The following is a 13,808-nucleotide window of genomic DNA, read 5'->3' as shown; positions in this document are numbered from 1 at the left end:
AGTGCCTTGTCTCATTAAATCCTCCAAATAAATTAAATGCAAAAAAAATCCTAACACATATTAACAAAACTTTCATCTTACAAATATTAATATTTCACTTGACATTTTCAACTTATTCTCATCCGTGAATCCCTGTATGAGTGAATGAAATTAATTCAGTGCCTTAACAAGTGGATTCTTCAAAGTGTCTGCTCACACATTAGGCAGCAGTGATAATTCAGTGCTATTATTTTGCTAGATAGTTTATAAATGTAACCGATCCGATCCTCACAGGGTTCTTTAAATTAAAGAGTAATGATGTGCTCCTCATCCTCCCATCAAACAATCAGCTTCAGTTCTTCTTAGGCGACAGGCTGAAGCTCAGGCGTGGCTGACTGGCAGTTGTGTCAGTGAATGGGATATAAGGGGCTGAAGCAAGAGTGGATCCGGAGTTTGGACTGAGGAAGTGAAAAATGAAAAATCATTAAAGAACCACAGATTATTAAAGAAAAAATTAGCAAGTTATTTCCTCAAGAACTGCCATAACAACAACTACATGTCTTCTGACAAAAATCACAGATTGACCTTAATCAACAGTTTGGAGTGATGAAAATGTGATTCCTGTGGGCAGCATTGGTTTTGCACAGTCAGACAGAATATTCACACTGTTGGGACTAAGTTAGCTGTAGTGGAGCTCAGGTGTATTGTGTGTTTTGTCTTGGCCAGCATAGAGTGCAAGCGCTTCTTACCATCCATGTAAGTCAGTGTAGTGAGGAGGGGTGCGTCTGGGGAAATATAGGTTGTATATTGCAGATCTTCCATCAGAGGGGGCGTCAGCTGACCAGGAGTGAGTGATGTCATCATGGCTGAAGAGGCAGCACTTGGGCTGATGTGTTTCTTTTGACGAGCTCGACAGTTCTGAAACCAAACCTGAATGGAAGGAGGCGGAATTTATAACTCATCTTGAAAGTCAGATTCTCCCTTTCAGTTGCTATGGTGGTGCATGCTGGTTCTAAAGCTTTTTACTTCTTCTTTTAAGAATAAAAATAACGAAGCATTAAATGTACACTGGATTTCTCACTGTTAACATGAAAGCAAAGTGGAATTATTTATGTTCTATTTGGTGCTTTTCAACACTTAAAATGTAAACTTTTGCAACAATTTTGACTTTAATAGTAAAAAACAGCTTCATTTTTTTTCCAGCTGTTAAAAATTACACAGCAATGAAACACAAAAGCAAGGCCCCTAACGGCAGTACTATGTTTTCTAAGGAAATGTGGCATTTAATGAAAACTCAAAGGTCTTGCAAAAAATGCTGCTGTTAATTAAATTCTGTCTTTGTAATCTAGAATGTGTAAGACAGGCGGTAGAACTGTCAAAATGTTAGTTTCATAGACTTATTTCAACTGACAAAGAATTTACATTTACATTTTCAGTGCACTGATACACAAAATATGTCTGCTTATCCTGCAGAGCCTAACTACAGGCCTGCAGTCCTACAGCTTCATCTTACAGAGCAATCATTCTAACTGGATTTATCCTGACCCACTTGCTGAAGTCAGAGTCTCAAATGGAGTTTTAGAAATGACTAATGATAATGAGAGCAGTGCTCCTCAAGGCATTAACGGCTGTTTAACCTGAATAACCCTGCGGCTGAGACCAGTCCTCTCTGCCAGCTTCTGCAGAGTCTGGGCATCCGGGTTGTTATCTTTGGCAAACTGGGTCTGCATCACCTGCAGATGTAGAGATGACAGAGGAGGACATTTACATGACTGAAATTTGAGACCAATTTGATACCGTTACACCAATTTTACAAGAAGTCATTACAGAGGATGTGTTTCTGTATGTGTCTGAACACTTTACATAACCTGCCACTAGAGGGCAGGAAAACATCAAAACAAACTGTTCAAACCTCACTGCTTCATACTTTTGTTATGACTAACTTTACCACACATTCAGCAGACACAGAGCAACAATCATTTGGAGTCATGCTGCTGTTGCCCTGACAAACCAAAGTCAACATTAACCCTCCTTTTAACTTTGTTTTGCAGAAATATGCTGAAAAATGACTTGACTTTTTACATACATGAAAAATTGATGTATATATGTACTCATTTCTCTCTACTAGCTGTAGTATAATGACATGAAACTAACAGGAAACAGCAACAGTAAGCCAGTGGCAGGGCTGAGTGTTTACTGAGGCAAATAGTTTGATCCTCTTGTTTCATTTATGACTCCTATAGGTGGCAGTACCTGACCAAACACCGTAGTGGAAGCGGCTCAAACGGACGACAGTCAGAAGGAAAAATGTCCCAGTAGGTGCAGCAGCAGTGAGCACTGACAGTACCTGTAACTGGTCCACAGTGAAGCTGGTCCTGGCCCTCTTAGCAGGCCTGGGCATGGAGCTGGAGTCATCTTTGTCTGCCACCTCTTCCTCTACTTTTGGTTGCTCTTTAAGACAAAACAGGTCAACACATGAAAATCATACTGTCCCCATTTCAGATCAGGTTCTCCTGTGCAGAAACGTTTGTGACCAGGTTGTGCTTCAGTATGTGTGTGCTGACATTTTTTCCATTTACTTTGGGATACAGAGTGGCAATGCAAACATCTGCCTGTATTGCTATTGAAAAGGAGAATGTTGCCATATAACTGCTGTGTTGACTGTCTTATTTGACTGCAAAGCATAAACAGCTCTGGTGATCAGAACTGGATGGGAACCTGTTTTTACTTTAAATTCTTAAGTGTCTAACATTGGTTTTATAATCGTCTTCCTGATTTTTGTGTGACGTCATTCATGCTGAACTCTGCCCATACACTCACCATTCTCCTTTGCTCGTTTGAGATTCTCCATCATAATTTCATAGTGCGGTCGGCAGAAAACCCTGTTCTCCAGGAGTCCACATTCCTCCCCAGTAGACAGCTGGCGCTTACAGGAGGTGCAGGAGAAACAGGCCAGGTGGAAGGTGCTTCCTCTGGCCCGACGCACCCAGTCGCTGGAGTGGATGTTACGGCCACAGCGAGCACAGCGGGTCCCATACCTCCTGAGGAGCAATGGGAAACAGGAAGTGGAGAGGATGAGTAAGTTCTTATGTTTAGTTGAGTCACAATTAGGTGATTATTCATTAAAACGTGTCTCAAATGAAAGTACGTGTGATAGGGTTGAACTTAAATGCAGATTAGTGTATAAACAGAAAATTCTTTTTACAGAAACATGTACATTTTGAATCAGTAATATTTCCCTTCACAATAAAACGGAGCATACGGTCCTTCTTATCCCCCCACAGTAAGGCAGATATGCCATGTTTCTGGACATCACGTCACAGCTTAGTCCATGTAACAGCTGGTCCCAGTCTTCAATTGGGATTTTTTATGAGTCATAGGTGTTAATGTCCTATTCGGAGGCTTACTAATCCCATTGTTAACTGTTAGTCAAAATAAAAACAAATGAAAATGAACACACAAGTTGCCAAAGTGAATGAATAAAAGACGCAAAGCTGCGGACTGTATTGTCTAAGGTGGAGATGTTTATCAGATTATGCAAAATGCCCACAGCTCTGGAACAAAGATTTTAAATTCATACTGTACCCTTCAATTTTAATTAGATGCTGTTTGTTTTAGAGCTCTAAGTTCACCGATTCCCATGAGAACAACTCTTAACGCAAAAAACACCGGAGAGACGAGTTTTTCCTTTTGAGCTCCAGCATTGCATGGCATTACTGAGTTTTTTTCTGACATTTTATACTCTTCTGTTTTCGGGATATCGGCACCTACATACCTCAGAGACAGTGCTCATGTTCCCTTATTACTAGAACGTGAAATAAAATATTTTTCTTCCACTGTGTTTGAAACTGTAAATCAACAGATCTCTATTATGACTTCAGCGTTGAATCCTTGTATGTAGCAGCAGCATGAAATGAAAAAATGAAAAATACTTTATTTATCCCAGAAGGGAAATTCAATCATGTCACCACTGTTCTCCTTAATTATATGGTCTGGCATTATAATGTTAAATCCAGGTAGCTGTACAAATACATATGTAGCATCAAAGGCTTTTATTTTCTTTTTCCTATATTAATCGAAAATATATGTATAATCATGAAATAAGCCTGAACAGACCTAAGACGTTGGGTTTGACTTGCCTGAAGTAGTCGAGTTTGCAGAAAACCTGTTTATCTTTGATGTAACAGCTCACGTGTCGCCCCAGTGACGTCTTACATACACTGCATGAGAGGCAGCGCACGTGCCAGCACAAGTTGTTCACCTAGAAAAGATGAGATTTTAACATAAAAAATAAAATAAAATAAAGCTTCCAACTATTATTTTACGCATCTCTCAATTGTACATATTTGTATCCTCATAACTAAAAACAATAAAGGTTTCTATATCATTGGTAATTCATTTGCTTTACTGATAAGTGATCATTCATTATAGTGTTCTTATGAGATAGTTATAATACTCATGATATATATTAGTCTTATAATACAAAGGTTATTTAAGTTTGCAGCCAGTAATAGAAGTACTTTTGCTATCCAAATTATTTCATTGCAAATTTGTAATACACGAAAACATTAATATGCAGCTTAAAATTTATGAAACATATGCCCCCAATTATAGGCTGCATCTTTACAAAAATAAGCTGCATAACTTACATTTCCAAAAAAAAAAAAAAAAAGTCCAATTCATTTAATGCTGAAAAAAATGAAAATTTGGCAGAAATGTCAAAAGTTTCAACCTACTTTTAGTACACTGAAATAATATTATAAAGTATAACATTTAGGAAACATGTTCTCAATTACAGGCTGCATCTGAGTCATTTCTAAACCAGAAAAATAAGCAAAAAAACACTTTTAAAATAGATAATACAAAGTGAAATCATAGGGAAAAAAAGGGGGTTAGTTTGCATACAGCTATTTTTTTTTAAAAAAGAAGAAAGAAAATAAAGAAACAGGTCAAAACTGCACATACTGCACATACTGTCTATATCAAAAATCTGTATTTTTCCCAATTAGCATTTTGTTCTTTTACAATGTGTGGCTGCAAAATACACTGTTTTATTGTATTTAAATGCATTTTAAAAACAAATAAGCCATTTGTTTGATTGCTTTTACAGCTTATGAACATTACAGTGTTCCATTTTTTTAAAAATGTATTTTTTCTAACACTCCTGCTGCAAGATTGCCTGTTTTTCAGTGCTTTTCTTGTACAATACAAAAAATTTGAGCATTAAAAGTTCAGTAAAATCACATCTTTCTAACTGGCTGACCTTCATTGAGAAGACAATGTTTGTTATTGTTGATCTGAGACTCACACATATTTACTCTTCTGTGCACTTTATTCAGCTTGTACAGTTTTCATTTATTCAGTTTTTTAGATTTTACATTTTTTATTATTTTACTTTTGCCAGTGAAGCACTTTCAATAATTTGTGTATGATAAGGTGCAATATTAATAAACCTGTTTGCTTGTGTGGTCCTGATCCACTGAGTGCAAAGTCAACAAACTAAAAATGTTGAAAGCAGCAACTACAACCCAGTCTCTGGGAAGCTGGCACAGAAACCTCTCAACATAGAAAACTGGAAGTATTTATGAGCTTCTGGGATTTTCTTTCCTATAATAACTAAACTGCAGTCTTGTGTTCTCTGTTGTTGCAGTGCGGTGACATGAGGGGAGTCTGACCTTGAGCAGGTATCTGTCCACGATCTCCAGGCCGCAGGAGGTGCACAGAGTCTTCCCCTGCAGGGAGGCCGCGGCCGGGACGGAGGACAGGGAGGACGAGGACAGCGAGGACGGAGAGTAGGAGTCCTCCTCGAAGATATCATCCGGCCCGGAGGAGCCCTGTCACAGAGACACGTTATAAAAACTGTTTGTACGTTAAAAATGAGGTCTAATTTCATAAGAAGTCAGGGAGGGAACACTGAAATTATTATTTTAAACTAGCTTTCATTCTGTTTGGCTAGCTCTATAATTACATTTTACTTATTATTTACTCAAGGGCTCAACTTTCTGAAACTTTAGGGGGAGATAAAAGTTTCTCTGTTTTTTTAGGAGACCTACTGTGTCGATAAAAATGTGTCCCTGCTGCAGCTGAGTGAAAACAGCCTCCGTCTGTCGCCCCTCTCCGTCCGACATGGTGTCAGGAACCCGTCCGGAACCTCACTGAGCCGCGGCTCGGCGAACATCCCATCATATCTCCATGACAACCGAACACCGATAATAATCACAGAATACCTGCTCGGACTTTCTATCGGCGCGTCTGGGACTTTATTTTATACGTATGTGTGTGTACGGGCCCGGTGTGCGGTGTTTAACGGATTATTAATAATATTTATGAAAAATTAAAAATGGCTGTTTAATTATCACATCCTGTCTCGAGACCTGAGGGACGGCGGCCTCGCGCACACCTGAGACTCATCTGGCTGATTGTGTTGAGGGACGCACGTGCGCGTGATGACGAGCCGCAGGTGCGTCTGAGCTTCACCTGCTGAGGTCACGTGATCAACACAGACTGACCTGGATGCTGTCAGTGTGTAGAAAGTGTTAGACTGGAGCAGAAGTCTCTCTGAAACACCTCCAGGAGTTTATAAATGAATTCACATTTCTAACCTTTATTATATTTTCATTTCTTAACCCTAATCTATTTCTGCATTACTTGTCTTGCTTCTTGGATGCCTCATTTGTATCTAAGCTGCTGTTTATCTTCTCTTAAATGAATCACTGATGGGAAAAGGTGCACTTTTTAAAAGATCACTCCCCCAAACAAAAAGACACATAAGAAGAAGAGAGTTGTGGTTCACAGAAGAGTGGGACCACCTGTGTGTCGGCCCAGCAGGGACACTATTAGATCAGAACAGTTGATCTACAAAAGAATGCATATTTGAAAGCAACACAGATTGTCACACTGTCTGACTGCATTGTATGTTATCCTATTATGTATTGAAATGTCATCATGTTACTGAGTTTTGTTTTGTTTTTTCCTTTACACTATAAATCCATGCAGAAGAGGATCAAACTGGAGCACAGAAAGTCACCATTACATTAACCAAATTACAGACTTGATCAGTTTCTGTTTTTATTTGTTAACTTACTGATATTAACTAGTAAACTCTTACTAGGGAGCCATTAAAAATGTTTGACTTTAAACTATTTTTACTGTATATAAATTAACAAAGGAGTTGTTTGTCTACAGATACTTGCTGTTATTTGAACAGAAAAAAGCAGACATCAGACGTTATTTTACAGATTTTTCCTGTTTTCTTTAAATGCTGACAATATCTAGTAAAATCCCAGAAAAAAAAAGGTATTAATTTACATGATGACTGTATTTTAATCAGCTACAATTGACATTATTTAACAGATATTTGCTGCTATTTTCACAGTTTTTACATTATTTGAATATTACAATACTTCACACCTTTTTTTAACTTAATTTTTCTGGCACCCTTGTTGCCACATTTTTGTTATTATTATTTTTTTTTTTAAAATCTTTATATATATGTAATGTTCATTAGCCTGTTTCAGACTCTGCTTGAATAACTGCCAGTTAGGCGTTGCCTCTTCTAAAACTACACGACACAAAAACATGAGAGCATTAAAAACTGCATAAAGTCCCTTTTTTTTTATAAGTGCCCGTCACTAAAATAAGAATGATTTTAATTCCACAAAGTGTTCTGAAATAAGCAGCTTATGTTACAGTGAGCAACATCTCTTTAGACGAGAGAATAAAATATAAAGCTAAAAAATTCCTTTCTATGACTTGTGCATATTTACTCTTCTGTGTTATTGAAATTGTCTGTATAGGTTTTGCATTATTCAGTTTAATCAACTTAACATGCTTTATTATTTTACTTTTGCCTGTAAAGCACTTTCAATAATCTCTGAATGATTAGGTGTAAGGTTTATAAACCTGTTTGCTTGTGTAGTCCAGATCCACTGAGTGCAAAGTCGGTTTACTTTTACTAAGTTTCTACGGCATGATCATTGAAGCTGACCGAAAACAAGAATAAAGCACATAGCTGACAAAAACACTGATTACATCTATTTACCAGGTACTGTTGCGCTTTTTCAAAATAAAAGTCATCTACTTCTTGCATGTTTTTTTTGTTGTTGGGGGGAAATGACCCATGCACGTGTTCTAAATATTCAGGGGGTAATATCTTTTCCCTCAGATTCTACACCGATGTCAACAAATAGCCGACAGATTCACTTGCTAAACACAGATGGCCTACAACCTCAGTGCTGCCACTTGTAATAAGGTTTGGGTGTTAAAGTTTCCTTACTGTAGCTTGTCTTATTATTTGTAAAAGTACAGAGTGGCTGAAAGGAACTTCTGTTGCAGCAGATAGGCCAACAAATGTTTCTGATCTCCTCAGTAAAAAGATACATAAACCAAGCAGTGGTAAACTTATATAAAATGAGTGTTTGTATGTCAGCTCAAACTGTTTTGGAATTGCAAAGAAAACTGTAGAATATATGGCATGAGAACAAAAACTAAAAGCAAACTTTTTTCAAATTTTAAATCGACCTATTCCTCCTTTAATGTCTTCCTACTCACCACGCTGTTGGAGACGCAGTTAAACATTTTCTCGGAGCATCCCCGTCCACACAGATGTTTGTACTCCACAGCAGCACTGTTATTAGTCCTCTGTACTCGGCAGCCTCACTTCTTGTTCCTGTGACTTGTGTCCTCTCACCACCTTTTGTGAGAGCCCGGCTTGTTTTTTCTGGGCATTTTAAACATCCCAGAGCACCTCCCTCCCCCTGTGGAGGCCTGCTCGGACCCGCCTGCTGCAGCATCACTTAAAAGTTCACATTTGTATTGTGAGGATCGGATGAAGCGTCGTTTTTTCTTTCTGAGCCGGTTGTTTATATCAGCAGAACAAGCGTCCAAGGCCAAATTAGAAAGTCGACAAAGCAAGAACCTGCAGGGGACCCCCAGATGTTCAGGAGCCCAGATATCCAGATGTAAACTTCAAATTAGCTCCTCCATATTATTTTTGTTCTATCAGAAAAATCAAAAATGGCATCAAATTCTAGATCAGATCCTTTTATCCTGTTGTTTTGAAGCTAGACAAAGTCCTTTTAATGCATCACAGGATGAGTGCAAGACTTCCACTTATAATTAATTAACTGCCAGCTTATCTGACAGCTATTTCCTTTAACAATCTATTGTATTTTTTATTGCATAAAATGTCAGATTGTGCAAAAACATTCTAACAAAGTCAAATTGTCTTTTTATTGATTGAACTTTCAGAGAAACGATTCACATTTAAAAGGAGACTCTTTCACATTTTTGCTTAAAAATGACTCAAATGATTATTAGGTTATTAAAATTGTTTCCAGTTTTCTGTTAATCAGCTAATTCATAAACTTATCTGGTTGGTTCCTGGATTTAATTTTCGAAGTTTAATTTGTTGTTGCGGTAAAACGTGTAGCTCAGGCATAAATTAAAACTCAGTGAGCAAACATTAAAGACCCACATGTTTCACAAACACTGCCGTGCTTTAAGAAAATCCTCCAGAAATGTCACCTTTCAAAGCTCCTTTCCTGTGAGAGCCTTTGAGGTTCAGTTTGCCCGCTCTGACTTTATCAGTTCTCTGCATCTTTTCCTTTCTTTGCCTTTGGGGACATTATAAAAACAGCGCAGGTTATATTTGGGGACTGACTTCTATTTATTTAGACATCCACACTGTCTGACCAGCAGCAAAAGTTGTTGATTTAATCCTTCAAACCTGCTCAGAGTACATTAAAACAACAGTTTCATGAATTGAATTACCTGCGACTGAGTCCAAATGTATTGAAGTAACACTCTGTGCCTTCATAGCTATAAATAAATACACACATTCTTGCAATACGTTGCATCATTTCCACAGCAGCTATGATATAAGACTTTCTAAACACAAATTCATGTGTGTGTATTTTCTCTATTTAGCAGTTTTATCCTCCGTCTCTTTAGGAAAGTGAGCAGCCTGTCAGACGTTAAGTGAAGATGATGGCGAACCAAAGACTGGGGTCAGAAAGGCCTGAGTGAAAACATTCTCAGAGGGCACTTTGTGAATGGAGAGGCAAGAGGCTGGGTCAAGAATCCCTCTGGGTCTTATCTGTGCATATGAAACCCAAAACCTCGCCCCCTTTAGCCGTCTACAACTGGCTCTTAAAGATGGAATTTGCGGGCTTGATGTGTGGTGCTGAGTGTGTTTAACCTCCAGCAGAAACGTGTAAAACGTGTTTTTAAATCTAATCTGAGAAGTGAAAGAATCAGCACGGCGAAAATGGTCACATTTATAAATTAGACCCTAAAACAAATCCTGATGTTGGACTTATTAGGCCACAGAAAAACCTGTATTATAGAGATATTGTTTTTAGTAGAACATATTCTCAAGAACATATGGACGTATTGAACACAGCACATGGCACACGGCATGAACGTCGAATGAATGACTGTAGCCATTTTGAAGGATAAAGTTTGATCTAAACTGCCTGTAAATTTGGTAAACATGTCTGCCCTTCTATGTCAATCATTTCTGTTTTATTGTGTACTTCATCTTTTGCATTTTTAGATTTTTCCTATTTTTTCATTTCTCACAGTTTCATTCAACCAGTTTTGATTATTCTATGGAATGTATCTGCACTTTGTCAACTCGTCTTTACTGTTTTTGATTTATTTGATTTAAATAGTTTTTTTTTATTATCTTTCCTATGTATAATTTTTACAAGGTGTGTTATAAACCTGCTGGCTGGAGTATCCCTTCTGACACAAGATCCTGAACAACTGAGTGCAAAAGTCAATTGTTTGTTTGTTTGTTTGTTTGTTTGTTTGTTTTCAGGTGCTTTTGTACACAGTTTTTCTTCTTGTCATTCTGTGCAAACCTCCATATCCTTCTAAGGCCTAAATTTTCCAATTATTTTTGTCTTAAGCGTCGTCTACACATGCTCAGGTATTATTTAAAAGGTATGTTTTCTATGTTTTTTTTTTCTCTTAATTTTATGACAGATGTGTCCAAAACAGTGCTGGTGCTAACTTTGCTAACAGGACTTTATGTTACATTTAAATGTAAGTTACTCCTTCACTACATTGAGTAACAGAGGAATCAATCCACTTCCTAGATGCACCAATACTGGTTCCCTATTAGAACACTAATAGCTTTTTTCCAGGTCTTTATTGACCAGTGTGGTTTTAGGGTTTGGGTTATATCACCGCCTTTTGTTTTTGCTCTTGATAATGCCTCAATTTTTTTCTTTGCAAGACTTCTTTTTGTATTTTTGGAGCGTTTGTGTGGCCTAGGCCTTAAAGAGTGGTCTCCCTCTGACAAACTAACCTTCCAAGTTCCAAGATATTTAAAACCAACATACCAGGTGGTTCATCTCTCAGGAAATATGTCAAAAAATAAAAGACATTAATGAAGATCTAATATCAAACAGGTTTTATAAATGCACCCAGTTATTTGTTGTGTACTGAGTTTATACCTCAGATTTATTCATATAGAAATATCTGACATTGCTGTTGAGCGAAGAGTAAAAATCAATCTGTTAAGAGCCAAACAAACACAGTAAGAAACCCAACTGCTTTCATTTAGATCATAATTAACGGCAGACATCTCCACTCCACTGCTCCCTAATCCAGCCCTCTCAGCCCCGACGGAGGGTTCAGGACGAGACTCCCACCAGACGACATCTGCTGATTCATTCACAGAGAACCGAGGAGTGTTTAGATGAGCAGCAACTAACATCTTAACTCTCAGGATGCTTCACATGACGGCAACCAGACTTCATGTTGAAATGATTCTTTGGTCTGTTGTTTCCACCACTCAGTTTTCCCTCAGTTGTCACAATAAAGTCTCTGGATTATGACTCCACCAACTCTACTAGAAACTAATTAGCAGCTTAAAAATAAACACTAAAATAAACGATGAATCAGCTTCCTGTAATGGTTTGATATTCTTAAAGCGCGTCCAGTATAATTACACCAGATTAGAGTTCCACACAGATGTCTTAATCCCCATTTGCTTGTCAAGAGGGTCTGAGGGCTCTCACGCTGTGGACACCTGCGTCTCTATTAGAATAAATGGATCATTTAGCTGTCAGCATGTTGGTCTAAAGCGCTGGTCTTTCACCAGGGAGATTTTTTTATTCCTTTGGGCAGCATCTGTCTACAGTGCATGTGTCAGACGGTACAACACGATAAACACAAGAAATATCTTTTTGAATTTAAAATCAGTTGCATGTTATTTTGATTATACAAAACAAAGCTGACCTTTGGTGCTTCTTGGCAGTGAACGCATTACTTGCCTCCCCTATAAGAGCATGATTACAGACATGTGCAACTTATTGCTGCGACAATACAAAGACGTCACTCCAATTCTTAGCTCCCGTCGCTGTTTTTACCTAAACAGAGAATTGAATTCAAGGCCATAAGTACAGTCTGTAAGTCTCTGAGTGTCCCAAAATATATCAGAGATCTACTGATGTGCAGGGACTGGTCAGCCAGGTGGTGCCCAGAGTTCAAACCAGACAAGGACAAAGTGGTTTTTAGTTATGACTCTCAGAACTTAGATAATCCCCAACAGCAGCCATGTTTACTGTGAAACTTCTGTGCATTTATTTTATTTATTTCATACGTCCTGTGTTTTTTTTAGTCTCTAATTTGAAATTAAATGTTTTTCTTTCTTTTTAAACCCTTTAACGCACCACGTAGAGCACGCTGATTTGCCTTTCTGTACAAAACATGCTATACAAATGAACCGGGCTCCAGCCTCTACGACCTTCAAAACCATTCCAGGTGTTGAGCTGGTTAGGATTATAATTAAATATGTCATCAAGGCAAACTACAGAGGTGGACTGCACTCATAAAAGAAAAGTAAGCAAATAAATTATCCAGTGGTTATGACATATCTCATAATCACGAGAGAAGATTTCATAAAAGCTCTTGCTAGTTATGAGAAATGGTTAAAGTGGTTGTCAATCCTCGCTAAACTTGAGAGAACAGGGCCGATGAGAATAACGGCTTAATGTCATAAACAGGAGCTTGAATAGCGTAAAATATACATTTTTTTCAAGCAAGTACTTCGAAAATTGCATTACAAGTCTTTACTTTTGTGAACAAATGTACACTTTTGTGAAAAATAGGAGGTTTAATGTTGCCATGGACACAGTGAGTTGCAGTGTGGGCAGCAACACGAGTCATTACATTTAGGAAAATTAAATATGCTAAATCAGCTACTATTAACTATTATTATAATTATTATTATTGTTATTATTGTTTTAATTATTATTATTGGTGTTGTTGTTATAATAATAGTAATATTATAATAATAATTAAATGATAATAAATTATTATTATTGATTTTGTTAAAATAAGAATAGTAGTAATATAATATAATAACAAAATAATTAAATAAATAAAAATTGTAATAATTATAATAATAACTTCTAAAAGAATGAATGAAGAATGTTAAAATAATAATAATAATAATAATAATAATGATCCTGGTAGTTTTTTCTACTTGTAGCTATGGTTGTGCTGCTTCCATAGAGGTGTAGGATTTTATGTTGCAGTGAAAAATGAGGCTATGTAACATTATTTTAGAAGAAGTCCTAAAAACGGCTCTGGTGCATCTTAAAAGCAAATCAACACAATAAAAATAACATCCCCCATCAAGCAGCTGGTGACCTTTTCCCCTCTTCTGAATCCAGTTTATCGTCATGACGTCAGGCTTCGTGATCGGCGGCCGTGTTTGTTTCTGGGTTTGGTTTCCCTCCTCGGCCGAAAAACATCCCAGCATCCCACAAACACACAGTTGTTTTCGGTTGACCGTGACATGCTGCTGCTTATCT

At 37.5% G+C, this 13,808-nt stretch overlaps 1 protein-coding gene across 1 annotated transcript; it reads right to left on the bottom strand.

Annotated features, from left to right (window-relative positions):
- Window positions 1-360: 360 nt before the first annotated feature.
- Window positions 361-6,107, bottom strand: LOC103364125 (LIM/homeobox protein Lhx8-like). Its single transcript, XM_008291146.1, has 8 exons — window positions 6,033-6,107; window positions 5,655-5,813; window positions 4,119-4,240; window positions 2,800-3,020; window positions 2,327-2,430; window positions 1,617-1,712; window positions 729-909; window positions 361-437 (listed from the first exon to the last, which is right to left on the bottom strand). Exons 1-8 carry the CDS (start codon window positions 6,105-6,107, stop codon window positions 361-363), a joined length of 1,035 nt encoding a protein of 344 aa, XP_008289368.1.
- Between the last annotated feature and the right edge of the window lie 7,701 nt (window positions 6,108-13,808).

This window comes from Stegastes partitus, unplaced genomic scaffold, assembly GCF_000690725.1.
Source record: "Stegastes partitus isolate 25-593 unplaced genomic scaffold, Stegastes_partitus-1.0.2 Scaffold720, whole genome shotgun sequence".
Lineage (NCBI taxonomy): Eukaryota > Metazoa > Chordata > Actinopteri > Pomacentridae > Stegastes > Stegastes partitus.
Note: the sequence above shows the minus strand (reverse complement) of the source record. Positions and strands in the feature narration are given on the sequence as shown.

Excerpts from the sequence above, each read along its gene's own strand:
- LOC103364125 (XM_008291146.1), bottom strand. The coding sequence starts at position 6,107 with ATGTCGGACGGAGAGGGGCGACAGACGGAGGCTGTTTTCACTCAGCTG. Across the intron at positions 2,431-2,799 it reads CAAACGAGCAAAGGAGAATG|AGCAACCAAAAGTAGAGGAA; the intron begins GTGAGTGTATGG and ends TTTGTCTTAAAG. Across the intron at positions 910-1,616 it reads TCAGCCGCAGGGTTATTCAG|GTTTGGTTTCAGAACTGTCG; the intron begins GTTAAACAGCCG and ends CCTTCCATTCAG.